The 20722-nt window shown below is 41.3% G+C and overlaps 1 protein-coding gene across 5 annotated transcripts in view; it reads left to right on the forward strand.

The window, feature by feature from the left end:
- Positions 1 to 20722, forward strand: part of LOC143040605 (uncharacterized) — a 535837-nt gene that overhangs the window by 247898 nt on the left and 267217 nt on the right. For all 5 annotated transcript variants that reach the window (XM_076211732.1, XM_076211736.1, XM_076211735.1 and 2 more), the window contains 2 exons: positions 10160 to 10345; positions 15135 to 15293. In XM_076211732.1, coding sequence (XP_076067847.1) covers positions 10160 to 10345; positions 15135 to 15293 — 345 coding nt within the window. The remainder of the gene's footprint in view (positions 1 to 10159; positions 10346 to 15134; positions 15294 to 20722) is intronic.

Consider the following 20722-nt stretch of genomic DNA (forward strand, 5'->3'; position numbering starts at 1 on the left):
ACGCAGCCTGAAGGGATTTATCCCCATCTTCTCTTTTCCTGCATGAGGGGATGGAGAGGAGGGGTTGTTGATTAAATCAATTGGCCTTTGTGGATGTACTATGTCTTGCTACATTGTTTCTGACCCAGGGAAGTGGATGAGATACAGGGTTGACCCATCATCCAGGAGTGTGTGGGTATAGAATCAGTGGGAGTGGGTTTTATGCCTTTGTTTTTGGCTACTTCCTTGTAAGGGGAAAAAGCTGTTGGTATATGAATGTAAAATCCAAGTAGGGTAGTGTTACTAGTAGAGTTCCCCCAGGCTTCAGTTTTGGGTCCTTTATTGTTCATTATATATATATATATATATCAATGACTTGGACAATGGGATTAATAGTGATGTTAGTAAGTTTGTATGTGACACTAAAATAGGATGCCATATTAGGTTGGGTGATGATGCTGGGATACTGCAAGGGGATCTTACTGAACTGTTTGCATGGTCAGTGAAATGGCAGATGAACTTAAAGTACAGTGTGTTAAATGTAGGATTACACAACCTAGCTAACAGGTATAGCTTAGATAATGCCATATCTGAGAAAACAAAATATGAAAAGGAGTTAGGAGTGCTAGTGATACCTGACCTTAAATCCAGGAAACAGTGCATCAGTGCCAGGTATAGAGCTACCAGGGCATTCAGATTTATTGCTAGGATGGTTAAAAACAAAAGTGCAGAGGTAATCATTTACCTCTATCTGGTGATAGACCCATCCTTGACTATATTGAACAATTTTGGTCTCTGTCATATACAGTAGAATGGATATTGATTTACTAGAATCAATGCAGAGAAGCAGAGAAGACTCATTTCATTTCATCATTCATATACCAAGACTTTTTCCCCCTTCCAAGGGAGGTAGCTAGAAAGGGAAAGGCATAAAAACACTCCCACCCATTTCATCCCTAAATACACTCCACACCCCTCCCACCCTCCCTCTCATCTGAGCACCTCCTGGATGACGGGTCATCCCTGCACCCTGCCCACCGCCCTGGGTCAGAAGCAGTGTCGCAAGACACAGTACATCCACAGCAAGGCCGCTTCATTTAATCGGCGACCCCCCCTCTCTGTTCCCCTTTGCATATAAGGCGAGGACAGGGAGAAATCCCTTCGGGCTCTGTCAAAATTCACTCACACATACTACCCCACCCCCCACCCCCCTGCCCATTCCTCCTCATGCAGTCACAACATCATCCATATACAACCATTCTCCACTCACCTCTGTCTTCCGTCCTCTCCCTTCCTTCCTCAACAGACATTCCCCTCTTCCCCAAAGCCCCCTTCACCCCATCCATCCACCTCATCCTAGGACGTCCCCTCATGTTCACTCCCTCCACATCTGCCTTCCATACCTCTTTTACTAGTCTTTCTTCACTCATTCTTTCCATGTGTCCAAACCATCCTAATATTCTTTCATCAACCCTATCTCCCAGCTCCTTTTTCACCCCAGTTCTCCTCCTCACCTCCTCATTTCTCACTCTATCCAGCCTAGTAACCCCCACTATACGTCTCAGACACCTCATCTCAAACACACACTCATCTCAAACACACACTCATCTCAAACACACACCTCATCTCAAACACACACACACACTCGTCGAAGCAACACCGCCCGTCGTCGCTGTCGTCGCGCGACCAAGAAGAAGAGGATTTACGACGAAAAAGGAAAACCTGGTTTGTATTGTAGGGGTGGGGAGTGAACGTGAGTGCCCGAAATGGTATCTATGCAGTGCTAGTTAATTGTATTAACTCGAAATTAGCAAAAATGAATGAAAACGACTTGAAAGCCAGTTGCAAATCAGAGCCATCTGGCAGCAATCCACTGAACCGCGATGTAAACAAACAACTAAACACGTGTTACGACAATGACTTCATAGGGTTTGGTAAGTACGAAAGAAAGAACTTAAGTAGATTATTAGAGATAGAGAGAGAGATGAGCAAAAATAGGACTCGGTGGGAAAATGAAATCATGGACTTAAGAAAAGAGGTCATTGGTTTAATAGATTGTATAACTAAGGCTAATCTTGAAATTTCTGACCTAAGAAAAACTAACTTGGATCTTACAAACGAAATTAAAGAAATGAAAAAGAGACATAAATGAACTGAAGAATGATAATGAAAAGAAGAAAACTAATGATAATAACAATAGCGAAAATCTAAAGCAGGAAGTGAACAATAAATTACAAGAATTGACACAAAAGATCGAAGAAAACTTAGGTGGGGACAGTATCCAGGAAATTAAGAAGTGGAAAGAAAATATTGAAAATAAAGAAATTGCTTTCAAAGAAATAGTCAAGCAGCAAATGCAAGATAATGCAAAAGACACAATCATTCAAGTGATTAACGAAAAAGCAAATTGGGTCAGGGATACAGTAGATAGGAAGAAATGTATTGTGGTTTATGGGCTTAAAGAAAAACAAGGATTGGCGAGGTACATGAGAGAAAAAGAAGAAAAAGAGACAGCAGTAGAAATCCTTAATGAAATTCAGGGGGGAGACAGTGATTCAGGCACAGACCTAGAAGAGACTTACAGAATTGGTCGCTATACTAAGGATAGGAATCGACCTCTAAAGATAAAACTAAGGTCACAAATGGTAGTAGAAGACATATTTGAAAAAGTAGGTAACTTGGCAAAGAGTGAAAAGTACAATAAGATATGGATAAAAAGAGAAATGAGTACTGAGGAATTAGAAAAAGAAAGGGCACTAAGAGAAGAAGCAAAGGAAAAAAACTTGAAAAGATCGGAGACAGAATGCAAAGAATTCCAGTGGAGAGTAATAGACTTGAGATTAAGACAATGGTGCTTCAAAACGAAAAAACCAAGGGAAGAAGAAACCAGGGAGAAGGAAGAAAATTAAAAGTGGCCTATACCAACATTGACGGACTAATTTCGGGACTGAACGAACTCAATGATTATCTGTTAGAAGCAAAACCAGACATAATGGGAATTGTAGAAACTAAACTAAGAGGTGAAATACCATCCACTGTTATTGGACAAGGTTTATACAACTACTGGTTAAAAAACAGGGACAAGAAACAGGGAGGGGGAATCATGTTCTTGGCCAAGAAAGACCTAAGGGTGACAAAAATTGCAGAGGGCAAAGGTAATGTTGAATTGATCATGATAAAAGTCGAAGGCAAGAATATGAAAAGTAGAAAGTTTGTGGTGACTTATGTGCCTCCAAAAACAAGCGCTTGGAAAGAAAACGAACATACAAAAATGCTAGATGATACACAAAAATCACTCAATGAGATACTAATGGGTAAGGGTAATCTGGTAATTATGGGGGACTTCAATTGCAAAGAAATTTGTTGGGACAGCATGACAGTGCAAGGAGGAGATGACTCGTGGGGCAATGTACTACTAGATATGACCATGGAGTACACAATGACCCAATGGGTCTGTGAAAACACAAGGTACAGAAATAATGAAGAGCCATCGAAACTAGATCTAATATTTACAACAGAACCTGAAATAGTGCATTAAGTCCAGTATGAGACACCAATTGGAAAGAGTGACCATGTACTCATCGAAACTGTACTAAAGGAAGAAATAGACATAGAGAGGAATGAAAAGCATAGGAAAGGAAGACTGATGTACAACAAAACAGACTTTACAAAACTAAAGACATTCTTCCGGAATGCAAACTGGGAAATATTTTACAGGGAAGAAACAACAGTGGAAGAGAAATGGAATATATTGATGGAAAACTACAATGAAGGTGTAAACAGGCATGTACCAAGACAAAAGTGAGAGAGAGAGTACATTAAATGTTGGTTCAACAAAAGATGCAGTGAGGCAAAAGACAGAAGGGACAAAGCTTGGAAAAAGTGGAGAAAAGACAAAAAACAAAGCAAATGGCAAATTTATGTTAACTATAGAAATGAGTATGTCAATGTGAGAAGAGAGGAAAAAAGGAACCATGAGAAGGATATTATAGACAAATACAAAGAGCAACCCAAACTATTCTATCGGTATGTGAATGGTAAACTTAAAAACAAACAGGAAATGGTGAAACTATGCCAAGGAAACATAGAATACACAGAAGATTTAGAGATGGCCGAAGTCATGAACAATCACTTTAAATCTGTTTTCACCAGAGAGAAAATACCAAATTGTGACATAGATAAAAACAAGAAATCTCCCCTCATGAATGAGTTTACAGCATCACTAAAGGAAATATCAGAACATCTATCAAGGCTGGATGTCAGAAAATCACATGGCCCGGACGGTATTGCAAATTGGATTCTAAAGGAGTGCAAAGAAGAACTAACAGACAAAATACACATCTTAATAAACAGCTCACTCAAAGAAGGAAAGATACCCGAGGACTGGAAAAACGCTAACATTGTACCAATACACAAAGGAGGAAACAAAGAAGAACCCACCAACTATAGGCCAGTATCACTAACAAGCACCATAGCCAAAATTTGTGAGAAAATAATCAAGAATAGATGGGTAAAACATCTGGAAGACAATGACATATTAAACCCAAGACAATTCGGATTCAGACAAGGAAGATCATGCTCCACAAACTAAATATGCTTTTACTCAAGACTAATAGACATAGTGCAAGAAAGAAATGGATGGGCTGATTGTGCATTCCTAGACTTGCAAAAAGCCTTTGACAAAGTACCACACAGAAAACTACTAAAAAAACTGGAACACATAGGAGGAATACAAGGAAACCTACTAAAATGGATAGAGGACTTTCTGACTGGTAGAAAGATGAGAGTAGTGCTCAGAGAAAAATATTCAGATTGGAAAGAGGTGATCAGTGGAGTACCGCAAGGATCTGTGCTGGCACCAATAATGTTTGCTATCTATATGAATGACATGGATGAGGACGTGAACTGCTACATGAGCTTCTTTGCCGATGACGCCAAACTGCTAAGGAAAATAGAAACTGATGAGGACTGTGAAGCACTGCAAGAAGACCTAAATAGGGTATGGAACTGGAGTCAGAAATGGGAAGTGGACTTTGATACTAAGAAGTGTAGCATAATGGAGTTTGGAAAAAGCAAAAACAGAATATCAGGAAAATATACAATTGGAACCAAAGAAGTAAAGAAAGTAGGATCCGAAAAAGATTTGGGAGTAATTATCACAAACGACTTGTCCTATGATATACAGATTAACAAAATTGTCGGGGAGACTTACAACTTGCTAAGATCAATAAAAGTGGCGTTTACATACTTGGACGAAGACATGATAAAAAAAATATTGGTTACATTGATAAGGCCTAGATTAGAGTATGCGGCGACATTGTGGTCCCCCAGTACCAAAAAGAATATAAAAATAGAAAGAATCCAAAGAGCAGCTACAAAAATGGCACCTGCACTTGCAAACCTATCATACGAGGAGAGATTGGCTAAACTGGAGTTACCGACACTGGAGCAAAGAAGAGAGAGAGGTGACCTATTGACCCTCTTCAGAATCATGAGAGGCACAGAGGTACTCGATAGAGAGAACTTACTTAACTGGGACAAAAGAAACACAAGGGGACATGGAAAGAAAATAAAAAAACATAGCTATAGAAGAGAACTGAAGAAAAACAGTTTTCCTCATAGAGTTTTGGACACTTGGAACAAACTGGACAATGAAATAGTATGCGCAAAAACCATTCATGAGTTTAAAAACAAACTAGACACTGCAAGATACAAAGGCGGGACATCACGAGCATAGCTCCCCTTCCCGCAAAATACAACTAGGTAAATACAACTAGGTAACTAGGTAAATACATTCAAACTCCTTCTCTCTTCTCTTATGTTCCACGTTTCTGCCCCATACAGTGCTGTTGGCACAATCACTCCTTCATACAGTCTCCTCTTCGCATCCATTCCCAAATGTCTATTCCTCATTACACTCTTTAAACCACCAAGGCATTTACTCGTTTCTCTCAATCTACATTCTACCTCCACCTTCACTCCACCTTTTCCTGCTACACTTGCACCCAAGTATCTAAAACTATCCACTTCCTCCAGTCGCTCTCCCTTAATGTTCACTTCCAGTCTACTGCCACTTTCACCCCTTGTACATCTCATCACCTTACTTTTACCCACATTTATCTTTAGCTTTCTTCTATCACATACTCTCCCAAACTTTGCCACCAGCTTCCTCAATCCCTCCTCTGACCCTGCCACAAGCGCAGTGTCGTCCGCAAACAACAGCTGGCTTACCTCCCACTTTTCTCCATTTTCTCTAACCATCTCCAATCCCTGACTCACTACCCTAGCATTCACCTCTCGCACCACCCCATCCATGTATAAGTTGAACAGCCAGGGCAACATAACGCATCCTAGACGAAGTCCCACCTTTACTTCAAACCACTCACTCTCTCCATTTCTAATCCTGACACATGCTCTACTACTCTCATAAAAACTCTTGACAGCTCCCAAAAGCTTTCCTCCTATCCCATAAATCTGCATAACCTCCCACAGTGCCTTTCTGTCTACCCTATCATAAGCCTTTTCCAGATCCATAAAAGCCCAAAAAACATCCTTCCCCTTTCCTATAGCTTTCTCACATATCTGTCTTACCACAAAGATCTGATCTACACAATCTCTACCTGTCCTAAATCCACACTGTTCCTCACAAATTACTCCTTCTGTTCCTCTCCTAATCCTCTCAATTAAGATCCTCCCATAAGCCTTCCCTACTACACTTAACAGGCTAATCCCTCTGAAACTACTACATTCACTTATGTCCCCTTTTCCCTTGTAAAGAGGAACTATACAGGCACTTCTCCAGTCCTCCGGTACCCCACCCTCTCTCCAGCAAACATTAAACAACCTCACCAACCAGTCCACCATCACTGCACCTCCCTTTTTCAGACATTCTGCATGGCATCCATCCAGACCAGGTGCCTTACCTGCTTTCATCATCTTTACAACTGCCTTTACCTCATCCTTTCTTATTACTCCTCCATTCTCCTCACTCATCACTCTCATTTTCTTTGCATTTCCCACTGCAGCTATCTTTCCTTCCCTATCCTCCTTCACATTTAGCAACTCCCTAAAATATTCTGCCCATCTTCCCCTTACTGCCATCTCTTCCATTATCATCTCTCCATCTGTACCTTTTACCTTTTCTTCTCTACTTGATTCGCCTCCTCTTCCTCTCTTAATTTCTTTCCAAAACATCTTTTTATTACTTTCAAAATTTTCTGTCATACTCTTACCCATTTCACATCTGCTCTCCTCTTTGCCTCCTTTACCTTTTGCTTAACTTCTCTTTTCTTGTCTTTGTACGTCTCATGTGACTCCCCCGTCCTCTTTTGTAACCAATCTGTGAATGCTCGCTTCTTCTCTTCTACAACCTTCTTTGTTTCCTCATCCCACCATTCACTACCCTTTCTTCTATTTCCCCCTGTCCTTCTTGTTCCACACACCATCCTTGCACACTTTAAGACTCCCTCCTTGAACCATCCCCATTCCTCCTCCACACCCATCTCTGCTCTATCCTTTACTCCCTCCCACTCCTCCTTCAGCTTCTTTTCGTACTCCTTCTCCTTTTCCTTTTCATTCAAGGAGTTCACTCTAAGAACCTCCCTACCTTTTGTCCCTTTCCTCTTCCTCCATCTATCCTCCACTCTCAGCTTACCTTCCACCAAAAAATGATCTGATATTCCCCCACCCTCTCCCCTTAGCACATGTACATCCTTAACTCTTCCTATCATAATCTTATTTACCACTACATAATCCATTAGCGCTCTATCTACCACCCTTCCCTCCACCACCCTCTCCCATGTGTACTTATGCTTGACTTTCTTCCGAAACACTGTATTTGCTATCATCAACTCTCTTTCTAGACACATTTCCACCATCAACTCTCCACTACGATTCTTTCCTGGAACTCCACACTTCCCAACCACTCCATCGATTGGACCATTTCCCACCCTAGCATTAAGGTCTCCCAGTACTATTACATTGACATTTCTTCCTAAACCCTCTATGCACTCATTTAAATCTATCCAAAAGGCCTCCCTTTCTTCCACGCTCTTCTCACTGCCAGGCCCATATGCACTTACAAAGACCCACATCTCCTTTCCCAGTTTCACCTTCATCCACATTATCCTTGAGGAAACCTCCTTCCACTCCACTACCCCTTTACCTATCTCCTCACTTACTAGAATAGCCACCCCTTCCCTCCCTCGCCCTCTCTTCACTCCTGATAACCTCCCACTTACACTCCCAAACTTACACTCACCCTTCCCTTTCAACTTAGTTTCACTCAAAGCCAACACATCCAACTTTCTTCTCACAAACATACTACCTATCTCTTCCCTTTTACTCTCATCTGTACCACATCCACGCACATTAAAAGACCCAAACCTTAGGGTGCTGGCCCGAGGCCCTCCAGCACCCCTTATGCCTTTCCTTTGATTTTTAGGAATATGCCCCGTGGGGCTACAGGGAGAAGGATGCCTAGTCCCTCTCCCCATCCCTTTCTTCTCGCCTCTTACGATCCAAGTGGGAAAACTTGGTGGCAGTATTCTTTTCCCCCACCACAGAGAAGACTAGCCAAAATTATTCAAAAGGATTAGAAATTTACCATACAAAGACAAGCTTTGGCACCTTAACTTACACTCTCTGGAAAGACAGAGTGCAGGGTGATGTAATAGAGGTATTCAAATAGGTCAAGGGCTTTAACAAGGGTAATGCAGGCAAGGTCATCATATTAAGATAGCATGGCAAGACTTGTATTGATGGATTCAAATTGAACAAATTTAGTTTTAGCCTCTTCAATGAGCCAAATTCTCGTGGGCAGCATCAGCTGCTTGACATACTATGATGCATCACAATACACACATTATAAAATATAAAGTTACAGCTCTATTACTCATTCTCTTTCACTCTGAATATTAATAACCATAGAAAATTTGATTAGGCCAGTTCACAGAATATGGGAGTCACTCAGCTACAACTACAAAATAAATATAATCAAGATGCCAATGCCGGCATCCTCATATACCCACTCAAACCTCATGACGCCTACATAAGCGTCATCATACGGAAGAGGTTAAGGAAATAAGGAAGAACTGATTTACCAACTGAGGAGTTAACAAGTGGAATAGACTTAGTAACCATGCAGAGCCCTGAAACAACTAGTTGTTTTAAGAGATTATTAGGTAACTATGGATGGGGATGATAGGTGGTAATAGATATTGAACTGCCTAGTGTAGGCCTTATGGTCTTTTGTAATCTCCCCCATTCTTCTCATATTTTCATGACACTACTCACCACACTCCCAAACTCATTATTGGCCCTCCCTCTCAACTTGGTTTCAATTGATGCTAACATTTATCTTGTTTCATACATACTGCCTATCTCTTCTTTTGTACTTTCATTTGTGTCACAACCATGCACATTTAATGACCAAATTTTTAGGGCTCTGTTTGGAGCTCCCTTCCCAGACCCTGTTATGACTTGAATTCTTGTATGGTGAACATACATACAGCATGATCCCTAGTCCCATCACTCTATCCCACTTTGTTGCCTTTTACAACTCACATGGGAATCATGATGGCAGAATTCTTTCCTTCCCTACTGCAGGTGATAAGAAAAGGTAGATTCAAAGTTGTGGTACAAAAAGTAGCATCATTCCTCTAGTAAAGATTTTACTCTAATCTAGACAAATGGTATGTGGCTTCAGGTTGTAGGGACACCCCAAAACAGTCCATAAAGCACTGGCTGCATGATACTATCCAATCATTATTTTATTGTATGATAACATGCAGTCAATACCCCAGTTTGGGGAATGAGATGGATGGATGGGGTGAATGGGGCATTGGGAAAGAGGGGAATGTCTGTTTATAGTTGTGAGTGGAGAATGGCTGTGAATGGAATATAAATTGACGTGGTCCAAAGGTTTTTCTCTTCGTCTTCTCAATTTTTGCATGAGGGGATGAGGAGTGAAGGACACCATATAAATGAAATGGCTGGCACTGCTGTAGAGGTGCTGTGTCTTGCTGCACTGCTTCTGACCTGGAGAGGGATGACCCTTCATTGACAAGGAGCTAAGATGATAGGGAAATGTATGATGGGTGAGAGTGGAATGGGTGGCTACCTTCCTTATAAGGGAAATACAGATAGATAATTCATAACTACATCACCATACTTATTTCAGATAAATTTCCAATGGACCTTCCTCGGCTTAAACAACGACCAACAGTGGAAGATATAACAGACAAGTCTGTAAAAGTGAAATTTAAAGTTCTTGAGAGTGAGGAAGTTGATATATTGAGCTATATTGTTCAGTACTCTGAAGTAAGCTCCCAAACATGGAGAACAGGACAAGTTGTGGACCATAAAGGTATGTAACCCAGACTAGAATGGATGCTCCGTTTAGGTTTCACTACTGTTTTAAATAATTAGTTTTTGTAAGGAATAGATATACTTGAACCTTTTTTCAAGTGTGGAAGTTTAAACTTTTGCTCATTATATTTGATTTTGAATAATAAAAGTCGAGTATAAACAGTTTTGAATTAATACTGATTCAAGATTATCACTCAACATTCTTCCATATGCCTCACAAACTGCACTTTATAAACTGAGCTCTCTAAAACTACTACATTCATGTTTGTCCCCTTTTCCTTTACATAGTGGAACTATACATGTGCTCCTCCAGTCCAATGGCTCACTTCTCTCCTTTAGGGCACACATTAAACAATGTCACTAACCAAGATGGTATGTGGAACAAGGAGGATGGGAGGGAATTGAAGGGAGGGTAATGAGAGGTAGGATGATGAAGGGAAGATGGTAGTAGAAGAGAAGAAGCAGACCTTTGTGGATTAGTTATAAAGTAAGACTTGGGAAGCATATGATAGGTATAAGAAAAAGAGAGGATAAGCAAAATACAAGATAAGGGAGGTAAAGAGGAGAGCAATGTAAAACGGTTGGAGTATGACAGAAAAGCTTGGTATGAATAAATAGATGTTTTGGAAGGAAGTGAAAAAAGTGAGGGGGTGAGTCATGTAGAGAGGCAAAGGTAAAAGGTGCAGATGGACAAATATCAATAGAAATGGAGATAGTAAGGTGGGAAGACAATCTTTCTGATATGTGCGTATGTGTGGGTGGGGAGCAGGCTTGATTGTTAAGCCTTGTTGGTGCAGTACAGCTAGTGGGGAGATGCAACTCCACAGTGCCATTCTCTTGATTTTGATTGATTCCCAGAACAAGTTTTGCAGTACTCTTCTCACGATGTCAGTAAGGAAACATATTGGTATTTGTAGTGACAGTGTGCCCACAACAGTTTATATATATTAGCTTTTTGGTTGCTTGTTATTGTGGCAAAGTAGCATGCAGTCGATACTTTAGGGTCTATATGGGGTGCCCCTACGGACCAGAGCCACACATCATTTTGTCTATGATAGAAGAAATTCTGTTCATAGAGAAATGATGACACTTTTATACTACGACTGTCCCTCCGTTATGCTGTCCCCCAACCCCTTGTTGCTGTCCTGTACCATTTCTCTGAGTATTCTCTTTCTGATTGGGGGAATTCCCTGTGGTGGGGGAAAAGAATACTGCCACCAAGTTTTCCCACTTGGATCGTAAGAGGCGAGAAGAAAGGGACGGGGAGAGGGACTAGGCATCCTTCTCCCTGTAGCCCCACGGGGCAAATTCCTAAAAATCAAAGGAAAGGCATAAGGGGTGCTGGAGGGCCTCGGGCCAGCACCCTAAGGTTTGGGTCTTTTAATGTGCGTGGATGTGGTACAGATGAGAGTAAAAGGGAAGAGATAGGTAGTATGTTTGTGAGAAGAAAGTTGGATGTGTTGGCTTTGAGTGAAACTAAGTTGAAAGGGAAGGGTGAGTGTAAGTTTGGGAGTGTAAGTGGGAGGTTATCAGGAGTGAAGAGAGGGCGAGGGAGGGAAGGGGTGGCTATTCTAGTAAGTGAGGAGATAGGTAAAGGGGTAGTGGAGTGGAAGGAGGTTTCCTCAAGGATAATGTGGATGAAGGTGAAACTGGGAAAGGAGATGTGGGTCTTTGTAAGTGCATATGGGCCTGGCAGTGAGAAGAACATGGAAGAAAGGGAGGCCTTTTGGATAGATTTAAATGAGTGCATAGAGGGTTTAGGAAGAAATGTCAATGTAATAGTACTGGGAGACCTTAATGCTAGGGTGGGAAATGGTCCAATCGATGGAGTGGTTGGGAAGTGTGGAGTTCCAGGAAAGAATCGTAGTGGAGAGTTGATGGTGGAAATGTGTCTAGAAAGAGAGTTGATGATAGCAAATACAGTGTTTCGGAAGAAATTCGAGCATAAGTACACATGGGAGAGGGTGGTGGAGGGAAGGGTGGTAGATAGAGCGCTAATGGATTATGTAGTGGTAAATAAGATTATGATAGGAAGAGTTAAGGATGTACATGTGCTAAGGGGAGAGGGTGGGGGAATATCAGATCATTTTTTGGTGGAAGGTAAGCTGAGAGTGGAGGATAGATGGAGGAAGAGGAAAGGGACAAAAGGTAGGGAGGTTCTTAGAGTGAACTCCTTGAATGAAAAGGAAAAGGAGAAGGAGTACGAAAAGAAGCTGAAGGAGGAGTGGGAGGGAGTAAAGGATAGAGCAGAGATGGGTGTGGAGGAGGAATGGGGATGGTTCAAGGAGGGAGTCTTAAAGTGTGCAAGGATGGTGTGTGGAACAAGAAGGACAGGGGGAAATAGAAGAAAGGGTAGTGAATGGTGGGATGAGGAAACAAAGAAGGCTGTAGAAGAGAAGAAGCGAGCATTCACAGATTGGTTACAAAAGAGGACAGGGGAGTCATATGAGACGTACAAAGAAAAGAAAAGAGAAGTAAAGCAAAAGGTAAAGGAGGCAAAGAGGAGAGCAGATGTGAAATGGGGTAGGAGTATGACAGAAAATTTTGAAAGTAATAAAAAGATGTTTTGGAAAGAAATTAAGAGAGGAAGAGGAGGCGAATCAAGTAGGGAAGAAAAGGTAAAAGGTACAGATGGAGAGTTGATAATGGAAGAGATGGCAGTGAGGGGAAGATGGGCAGAATATTTTAGGGAGTTGCTGAATGTGAAGGAGGATAGGGAAGGAAAGATAGCTGTAGTGGGAAATGCGAAGAAAATGAGAGTGATGAGTGAGGAGAATGGAGGAGAAATAAGGAAGGATGAGGTGAAGGCAGCTGTAAAGATGATGAAAGCAGGTAAGGCACCTGGTCTGGATGGATGCCATGCAGAATGTCTGAAAAAGGGAGGTGCAGTGATGGTGGACTGGTTGGTGAGGTTATTTAATGTTTGCTGGAGAGAGGGTAGAGTACCGGAGGACTGGAGTAGTGCCTGTATAGTTCCTCTTTACAAGGGAAAAGGGGACAAGTGTGAATGTAGTAATTTCAGAGGGATTAGCCTGTTGAGTGTAGTAGGGAAGGCTTATGGGAGGATCTTAATTGAGAGGATTAGGAGAGGAACAGAGGGAGTAATTGGTGAGGAACAGTGTGGATTTAGGACGGGTAGAGGTTGTGTAGATCAGATCTTTGTGGTAAGACAGATATGTGAGAAAGCTATAGGAAAGGGGAAGGATGTTTTTTGGGCTTTCATGGATCTGGAAAAGGCTTATGATAGGGTAGACAGAAAGGCACTGTGGGAGGTTATGCAGATTTATGGGATAGGAGGAAAGCTTTTGGGAGCTGTCAAGAGTTTTTATGAGAGTAGTAGAGCATGTGTTAGGATTAGAAATGGAGAGAGTGAGTGGTTTGAAGTAAAGGTGGGACTTCGTCAAGGATGTGTTATGTCGCCCTGGCTGTTCAACTTATACATGGATGGGGTGGTGCGAGAGGTGAATGCTAGGGTAGTGAGTCAGGGATTGGAGATGGTTAAAGAAAATGGAGAAAAGTGGGAGGTGAGCCAGCTGTTGTTTGCGGACGACACTGCGCTTGTGGCAGGGTCAGAGGAGGGATTGAGGAAGCTGGTGGTAGAGTTTGGGAGAGTATGTGATAGAAGAAAGCTAAAGATAAATGTGGGTAAAAGTAAGGTGATGAGATGTACAAGGGGTGAAAGTGGCAGTAGACTGGAAGTGAACATTAAGGGAGAGCGACTGGAGGAAGTGGATAGTTTTAGATACTTGGGTGCAAGTGTAGCAGGAAAAGGTGGAGTGAAGGTGGAGGTAGAATGTAGATTGAGAGAAGCGAGTAAATGCCTTGGTGGTTTAAAGAGTGTAATGAGGAATAGACATTTGGGAATGGATGCGAAGAGGAGACTGTATGAAGGAGTGATTGTGCCAACAGCACTGTATGGGGCAGAAACGTGGAACATAAGAGAAGAAGAGAGAAGGAGTTTGAATGTGTTTGAGATGAGGTGTCTGAGAAGTATGGTGGGGGTTACTAGGCTAGATAGAGTGAGAAATGAGGAGGTGAGGAGGAGAACAGGGGTGAAAAAGGATTTGGGAGATAGGGTTGATGAAAGAATATTAGGATGGTTTGGACACATGGAAAGAATGAGTGAAGAAAGACTAGTAAAAGAGGTATGGAAGGCAGATGTGGAGGGAGTGAACATGAGGGGACGTCCTAGAATGAGGTGGATGGATGGGGTGAAGGGGGCTTTGGGGAAGAGGGGAATGTCTGTTGAGGAAGGAAGGGAGAGGACGGAAGACAGAGGTGAGTGGAGAATGGTTGTATATGGATGATGTTGTGACTGCATGAGGAGGAATGGGCGGGGAAGTGGGGGGTGGGGTAGTATGTGTGAGTAAATTTTGACGCAGCCCGAAGGGATTTCTCCCCGTCCTCGCTTTATATGCAAAGGGGGACGGAGAGGGGGGGTCGCCGATTAAATGAAGCGGCCTCGCTGTGGATGTACTGTGTCTTGCGACACTGCTTCTGACCCAGGGCGGTGGGCAGGGTGCAGGGATGACCCGTCATCCAGTAGGTGCTCAGATGAGAGGAAGGGTGGGAGGGGTGTGGAGTGTATTTAGGGATGAAATGGGTGGGAGTGTTTTTGTGCCTTTCCCTTTTTGGCTACCTCCCTTGGAAGGGGGAAAAAGCCTTGGTATATGTATGTATGTAGCTTTTGGCGATAGTAACTATGACATTATCCTTTGAATTATTGACACATCACCCTGATGCAATCACTTGTGTCACATAAATCTTTATGGTTGACATTTTTACAGGTATTGATTTTTCTGACTGGAAAACAACTTTGCTGTCTGATCTACATCCTGGGTCTCAATATGTCATTCGAGTCCTGGTAAATACAAGCCGTGGATTCAATGATGAGAGGAGTAATAAGCGTATTCTGCTGTCTGAACCTTTCATTACACCATGCTCAGGTACATCAATTTAGTTAATCTTGCCTTTTTTTTTTAAAGGTATGTACCCTTTTATTCTAACTGCCACTGGATTATCTTATTTAACTGCAGCCACCATGCAGAAGACACAGTGCACTTTATAATACACCGATGTACACTCCTCTCCAGGCAATAATAGAAAACCTCTTCCCTGAATGATATATGGGATGAACCATTGTCTGTGGCCATTTTTTCAGGGGGCTGTGGGTCTTGCAGTAAATGTTACCCTAGATCTCTCTTGTATGAAACCTATAGGTCCCATGTAACAAACAGCGGCTACCAGAGTGGTCCACAAATTGCAGTGGGAAGAGGTATTGTGTTTTTATCAAAGTAAAGTATGAGTAGGGAAGAGTTGTTGTTGTTGTTGTCGTTCCCTAGACTGTCTGTCCGAGCAGTCCCGTCTCCCCAAGGAAGGCCACAGCCGAAACTGGGTTTTCCCACAAATCCTTTATAGAGTGTATGTTGTGTTGTTTGCATGCATGATTGTGTATAATGCAGTCTTCCATTATGTGTTGTATGGTATGGGGTGAAGTGTTACATCCTGGGCAGCTGTCCACAACACGGTCGTCCAGCCTCTTCTGGTAGCTTAGAAGTGCTGGGCGGTGACCGCATCGCAGTCTGGCCAAGTGGACTCTGTCCTTACGTGGGAGAGAGGATTCAGAAGGGTGGATATCAGGGGGTCTGGCATGTAGCAGTGTGTTGTCTTTCAGTGTGTTAATGGAGCGGTGAGTGATATGATTATGAATATGTTTCCGGAGGCTGGTATTTGGTGGTTGTGGAGGAAGAGAAGAGAGTATCTGTGTGTAATAAAGGTCTATGGGTGTAGTTTTAATGTATCTTGGTGTGTGTGGGTGTTCTGCTATGTAGTGTAGCGGGTGTGGTGTGTTTGTGGTGGCTGCAGCAAGTGTTTGTGTGTCTCTCATGTCGAGGTGGTCCTTGACTTTGAGGACTTTTGTTTCATGGTGTAAATGGTCTGTAGGTGATGTATTTGTGCAGCCTGTAATTGTTTTTAGGGCTTTGTTTTGTATGATTTGAAGGGTGTTGTGGTGTGTCTCACTGAGATTAGGAGCCCATGCAGGACTCGCATAATTCATCACTGAGCGTATGCATTGTTTGTATATAGTTATATTAGTTTCTTTGTTTTGTCCAAATGTTGTTCCAGTGATTGACTTGAGTGCGTTAAGTCTAGGTGTGCATTTGTTTTTTATGTTTGTGATGTGTTGTTTGAAAGACATGGATGTATCGTATGTTACACCAAGAATTTTCGGTGTGTTTGTGTGTGGTATTAGAGTGTTGTTGATGTAGAGATGAGGTATGTATTTGTGTTCTTTTGTCCAGTTGGTGAGAAGTGTTGCTGTAGATTTGGTTGGAGCTATTTTGAGTCTGTTTGTGATGAACCATGTGTTGAGTGTGTCAAGGTAAGGCTGGATTATTTCTGCAGCTTTGTCTGTGTTACGATGTGTGCATGTGATTGTTATGTCGTCTGCGTAGGAAGAGATTTGTATTTCTGAGGTGTCTGGCGTGGGTAAGTCATGCATGCATAGATTAAATAATGTGGGGGATAGAACTGAGCCCTGTGGTACTCCGTTCTTAATGTTTCTGATGTGCGATGATTGGCCATTATATGACACATGAGCATTCCTGCCTGCCAGATAATTGGCCAGCCATCTTTTGGTGTTATTGTGCATGTCTGTGTTATATATTTTATTTGTTAGGTTGTGGCGGGGGATAGCATCAAAAGCTTTACTAATGTCCAATGTTATAAGAAGTGTTCTGTGGTGGGGCCTATCTGAATTGATGCCATCTAAAATTCTTTGTGTGAGGTTTGTCAGAAGAGTGTTTGTGGAGTGTAGTGGCCTAAAACCGTGTTGTGAGTCAGCAAGGGGAATATATGGTGTGACAAGTTTAAGTATTAGGCGTTCAATGACTTTAGAGGGGGTGCAGAGAAGTGTGATTGGGCGGTGCGATGTTGGGATTGTTACAATCATACAAAACGCAGACAAGAGATACATCCCTAGAGGCAACAGAAAATCACACAACCCCAACTTCACACCAGAAATCCAAGGCCTCATCAGACAACGTGACACACTTAAACACGATACCCCCACACCTATCCCTCAAAACATAGCAGACCAAATACAAACACTAAACACTGTGATTGCCAATAAAATACATGAACAAAAAACACAAAATTGGCAAAACTTTATCAATACACTTGATCACAAAACAAACACCAGCAAATTGTACAAAACACTCAACAGCATCACACTATCCAACACTAACACTACACGCTCTCATGCAGCAATAATCACAACAACAGATAATCTACCCTCAAACAGACAACAAGCAAACGCACTCATACGTCATTTTGCACAGACGAGCCATCTCACATCTCACCCTGACGACCGACGCACCATTCGACGTAAGAAAGACTTTCCCACAGACTCAGACTATACACCCTTCATAGACAGTCAGACAAAACTCATAATGCATAGTCTCAAGCACTCATCTGCCTGTGGCCCTGATAACATAAGCAACATCCACCTAAAACACATTGGACCACAAGGTATACACGCACTCACAAACATTGCAAACTACAGCTATTCACACAACACTATACCCGACATCTGGAAGCATGGTAAAATAATCACCATTCCAAAACCGAACAAAGTAGGGAAGAGTAGGATGAGGTGCCCTGTGCCTTCTGTGTGGTGATTACATCTGGGACAATTTAATTCTGTAGCTAGGCCTATTATGTGTTAGTTTTCTCTCAAAGCTAGGTGGTTGTATAATTGCAGGCATGCCAGTATAGGTTTTTTTCTAGTTGTAGGAAGGACTTTTCTGTTGGCCTGATCTCTAGGAGAGTTGGGTAGAGTTTGGAATTTAGGGGTCAATCTTGAAGTGATGTTTAGTAATTTGAGGCTGTATTGTATTGCAATGTGTGGGTCGTAGGTTGTTATAGATGTTTGAGTAGTATACTATTAGTGTAATTTTTTGTTGTGTTCAGATGGTTGCTTATGATATGTGATGGGATTGGTAGATGGAATTGAGGGCTCTTGTATAAAAAATATATACCTATGATTTTCATGCACTGCTCTAGGGAGAAAGTTTTGGTTTCTGAGTGTTGATGTCCTATTGGGATGGTTTTATGGTGTTTTTTTTTTTTTTTTTTTTTTTTTTTAACTTAGGTAACCATGCTGTATTTTCCTAATTGTAGCATACAGTAAAGGAGCAATGTTCATGAGATCCCATCTACTACTCTCCAATTTATCATATTTGACCTCCAATTCATGTATGGTTCCAATTTGATCTATAGGATTAATTTCCAATTATCATATTTAGATTTGAATTCGTGTATTATTCCAGCTTGGGGTATATGATCTTACTTCTTATTTCTGGTGTTTATATATATATATATATTGTATATTATTTATATATATATATATATATATATATATATATATATATATATATATATATATGTATTTACCTAGTTGTATTTATGTATGTATGTATATATGCACATACAAATACAAAGGCTTTTTCCCCTTACAAGGGAGGTAGAAAAAAAAAGTACAGCAACAAGTGGAAGAGAATGAGAAAAAAGAAAACACAGGAAAAGAGAAAGGGAGAGAGAGAGAGAGAGAGAGAGAGAGAGAGAGAGAGAGAATAAAAAAATAACATATACCAACAAAGATGGCATGATTTCAGGACTAAACAAATTTAATGACTATCTGGCAGAAGAGAAACCAGATATAATGGGGATTATGTCCCTAATACTTTGGGACAAGGTTTATATAATCACTGGATGAAAAATAGAAAGGAGAAACAAGGTGGAGGAGTCATGTTTTTGACTAAGAAAAGCTTACATGTGACAAAGATAACAAAATAAAATAATAATGTGGAATTGATTATGACAAAAGTTGAAAACAGTGACATGAAAAGTAGAAACTTTGTGGTGATACATGTGCCCCCAAAAACATATTCTTGGACAGAGAGTGACCATTCCAAAATGTTGGAAGACACAAAGCAAGCATTAAATGAATTACTGAAAGGAAACATAGTAATTATAGGTGACTTTAAAGAAATATGTTGGGAAGAGATGACAATGAAAGGTGGAGAGGATCTTTGGGGAAATATACTACTGGATATGACAATTGAATATACAGTGACTCAATGGGTAAAAGAAAATACCAGATATAGAAACAATGAAGAACCATAAAGACTAGATTTGATATTTACATCGGAGCCTGAAATTGTGATGAAATGGAATACAAGACACCAATTGGGAAGAGTGATCACGTAATAATAGAGTTTGAACTAAAAGTGGAAATTGATTTGGAAAGAAGTGAGAAACACAGAAAAGGAAGACTAATGTACAAGAAAACAGATTTTGAGAAACTAAGAAAATTCTTTCAAAAAGCAAACTGGGAAAACTTCTTTAATGAAGAAACAAAGATGGAAGAGAAATGGAATATGTTAAATGAAATTCATAAAGAAGGAACAGATAAATATGTACCAAAGCAGAAGCCAGAAAGGGTGAAAAATGTAGTGAGGAAAATGAAGAGACAAAACTTGGAAAAGATGGAAAAAAAAAAGGTTAAGTGGCAAATATATATCAAACTAAGAAATGAATATGTGAAAATATGCAGGGAAGAAAAAAGAAACTACGAAAAAGACATAATAGACAAATGCAAGGATCAACCCAAATTATTCTACAGGTATCGGTACGTAAATGGTAAATAAAAAAATTAAGAAATAGTGAAACTGTGTCAAGGGAATGAGGAACATGTAGAAAATGTAGAAATGGATGAAACTAACATTTTAATTCTGTATTCACAATTGAATACACACACAATTGGGATGAAGGACAGAAAGATTCCCCCCCTCCTCCCATAAAAGAAATTATTGTGATACAGAAAGAAATACATATTACCAAAGGCTTTTTCCCCCTTACATGGGGGTAGCCAAAGAAACCACTTCCACCCATTCCATTTCCTATATATTCCACTCCCCTCCATCCTCCTCCCTCCCTCTAATCTTGGCACCTCCTGGATGACGGGTCATCCCTGCATCCTGTCCACTGCCCTGGGTCAGAAGCAGTGTCACAAGACAGCACCTCCACAGCAAGGCCGCTTCATTAATTTGGCGACCTCCCCTCTCTGTCCCCTCATGCAGAAAAGGAGAAGACGGGGAGAAATCCCTTTGGGCTGTGTCAAATTATTTCTCATACATACTTCCTCACCCACCATCCCCCACCTACTCCTCCTCATGCTTCACAGCATCATCCATACACAACCATTCTCCATTCACCCCTATCTTCTGTTCTCTCCCATCCTTCCTCTACAGACATTCCTCTCTTTTGTAATGCCCCTTTTACCTCATCCATCCATCTCATCCTAGGACGCCCC

The sequence above is a fragment of the Oratosquilla oratoria genome, chromosome 29, assembly GCF_046742065.1.
Source record: "Oratosquilla oratoria isolate Oo_2021 chromosome 29, ASM4674206v1, whole genome shotgun sequence".
NCBI lineage: Eukaryota > Metazoa > Arthropoda > Malacostraca > Stomatopoda > Squillidae > Oratosquilla > Oratosquilla oratoria.